We start from the raw sequence: 2970 nt of genomic DNA on the forward strand, positions 1-2970 counted from the left end.
ACCCTCAAGATTGGTGGTTCAAACCCACCAGCCACTCCTCAGAAACCCCATACATGGTCGCTATGAGTCGGATCTGACTCGATGGCAGTTAGCCACTAACTACTAACTACTACTATTAAGTATGTGTCCATACTCGTATAACTATGCCCAAAACTCATGGATTGTGTGTGCCCCTAAGAAAATGTGCTCTCCTGGTCATTCATGCCTCCTGGTCAGGTAACCAAGAGAACATCTGGCCCTGAGACAAGAGGGCGTGCGCCCAAATGCATCCGTGTGCTCCTGGTTAGGTGAACAAGTGTGCTACTGCCCTTAGCGTGGGTCAACCCTGACCAGTGAGGCCGCTGGCCGCCGAGAACAGCGGGCTTAGCCGTGGGCAGAACACTGGCACGCGCGCCCCCACGCGGCCGTTCCGAGAAACACCGCGTTTACACCGCCCACAAGGCCGTTCCACCGCCGCGCCTGCGCACACAGGGCCTTTTGCAGTGCCGTAAAGCAGCGCGGTGGAACCGAGGCTCGTAGCTCCCGGTAAGTCTCCACTCGTCCGCGACCCCTATTCGCGCCCTGCCTCGTTCGTGCCGTGTCACCATCACCACCATTCCCACCGCAGGCTTTTGGGCTCTGTGCCAGGATTTTGACGTCCTCGAGCTTCAGTCTTCCCGGTTCGGCCGACCCTGGGGAGCCGCGAGGGCGGTGGGCTTCTCTCTGGCCCTTCTACGGGTTCCACGCCAGGGCAGGGGTCTCGCTGCCCCTGGGGCCCTGGGGTCCTTTCCGCTCAGCTAACGCACCCCCATCGTATCCCAGGGAGGGGCTCTCAACACTCGCCCGTCGCGCGCTCTGGGTCCTTCCGTGGTGCGCTACCCCCCAGAACCCCTGGTTTCCCCGGCAGCAACCCCAGACCGCTCTCGCTTCTGATTCCGTCTCTGCGCCCCTTCCCTTCCCATCCCACCCATGGCGGGACTCCTGGCGCCCTAGTGGGTGACGAGGGGTCTGTTCTCAGCGCCCCTGCGATCCTCCACCCTCTGCCAGCCCCAGCCTCGGGGGTCTTTTCCATCCACCGCCTAAACCTCTTTCTTTCCCCACGGACAGCGTTGTCTTCTGTTAACAAGGGGGAATCACAGCGCCCTCTCCTGGCTTCCCCAAACTCTGGCTCTGACAGCTCTCCCCATGCCTTTAATTTTCCATCCTCCCATTCCCTTTCTGTAGAACATGGGAATAAAAGACCTGCTCTGAGCCCTTTTTCCAGTATTTATTTGAGCCCAGGCTCACCCACGTAGCAAAGGGGGCACGTTTTATGAATGGCAAATTGGTGCTACCCGAGGGCGCAGGATTGGGAGGCCTGCCCCAGGTAACTCGGAACCCTCTTGGCTGTTGGTCTTGACTCCACCCTCCTCCCTTCTGTTTCTTCCGCTTGCCTGTCTCTGTGCCCCCTCAAGGTTCTCCAATCATTTCCCTTTCTTGCCTTGGTTCTGATACCTCCCCTCCTCATCCCTAATCAGATCTTTAGTTACTCTCACCCATGGTGGAGAAGGCTTGAAGACCTCCGGAAACCCCCCCCCAGGTGCGAAGGTTGGGATGGTTACCAGAGTTCCCCCACTTGTTTATTCTTGTTGGTTAGTTGCGCAGGTGGGGCAGCCTCTTTTCTTGTGGACGGGGGTGTATTACAGCGCCCCTTCCAGCCTCCTTTCCCTGACCTCCCCTCTGGGGCCCCTCTTCATGGCCCCTGACACCTGTGTTTCTTCCTAGTCCCAGCAGGGCAGCGCCATGGAGGCGCGCTTCACGCGCGGGAAGTCGGCCCTGCTAGAGCGGGCGCTAGTGCGACCGCGCACCGAAGTGAGTCTGAGCGCTTTCGCTCTGCTCTTCTCCGAGCTGGTGCAGCACTGTCAGAGTCGCGTCTTCTCCGTGGCCGAGCTACAGGCGCGCCTGGCCGCACTGGGCCGCCAGGTGGGTGCCCGCGTGCTGGATGCGTTGGTGGCACGTGAAAAGGGTGCCCGGCGGGAGACCAAGGTGCTGGGCGCGCTGCTCTTCGTCAAGGGCGCTGTGTGGAAGGCACTCTTCGGCAAGGAGGCGGACAAGCTGGAACAGGCCAACGACGATGCGCGCACTTTCTACATCATCGAGCGCGAGCCGCTCATCAACACCTACATCTCAGTGCCCAAGGAGAACAGCACACTCAACTGCGCTAGCTTCACGGCGGGCATCGTGGAGGCGGTGCTCACGCACAGTGGCTTCCCTGCCAAGGTCACGGCGCATTGGCACAAGGGTACCACGCTCATGATCAAGTTTGAGGAAGCAGTCATCGCCCGAGACCGAGCCCTGGAGGGCCGCTGACCTGCAGGAGATAAAGGATGCTGAGCTCCCTTCCCCAGTGTGTTTTGTGTCTTGTGTGGGAATCTCAGACATGAGGCCCTGTCCCCAGGTTTGTGAGGGAGGCCCAGGCCCAAACATACTTATAATACAATGGGGCTGGGCAACTGGGCGGGTGGGGAAGCAATGGGGAGGTGACCGTCCAAGCTGCTGGTCGGGGTAGGGAGACCACTGGCACCTTCTGGAATCACAGTTGGAAGCCGCCTTTGGGCTCGCGTGGGCGTGGGGCAGGTGGGAATCATCCCGAGATAGACTCCTATAGACCAGGGCCCTGAACATTCCCGGAAATCCAGCTGCTTGGGAGGCAGCTCTGATTCATGGAGTCCCCAGGCGTGTCAGAAATGAACCGTGCTCCTGAAGGCTTTCAGAGGTTGCTGAGGGATATCGCCAGGCCTGGCTGATGTCAAACCTCTGAGGTCTGGTTAGCATCGGAGTGCTGTCTGTTGGCACCACTCAGCAGACCCAAGGACACATTGTAAATAAGTCTACCCCACTCCTGCACTGAAGGCTGCCGCAGTCGGTCTGTGCTGCTCAGCGGGTGCTGCTCCAGCCACACACAGCCTCCGCATTTCAGCATGAGCCCCAGGCATCTCCTGGGGACCTTAG

The 2970-nt window shown here is 59.8% G+C and overlaps 1 protein-coding gene across 1 annotated transcript; it reads left to right on the forward strand.

Annotated features, from left to right (window-relative positions):
- The first annotated feature begins 468 nt into the window (after positions 1 to 468).
- TRAPPC5 (trafficking protein particle complex 5) lies at positions 469 to 2365 on the forward strand. The gene is made up of 2 exons (XM_006868859.1): positions 469 to 500; positions 1744 to 2365. Exon 2 carries the CDS (start codon positions 1762 to 1764, stop codon positions 2326 to 2328), a length of 567 nt encoding a protein of 188 aa, XP_006868921.1. The 5' UTR covers positions 469 to 500; positions 1744 to 1761; the 3' UTR covers positions 2329 to 2365.
- The last annotated feature ends 605 nt before the right edge of the window (positions 2366 to 2970 follow it).

This window comes from Chrysochloris asiatica, unplaced genomic scaffold, assembly GCF_000296735.1.
Source record: "Chrysochloris asiatica unplaced genomic scaffold, ChrAsi1.0 scaffold00125, whole genome shotgun sequence".
NCBI lineage: Eukaryota > Metazoa > Chordata > Mammalia > Afrosoricida > Chrysochloridae > Chrysochloris > Chrysochloris asiatica.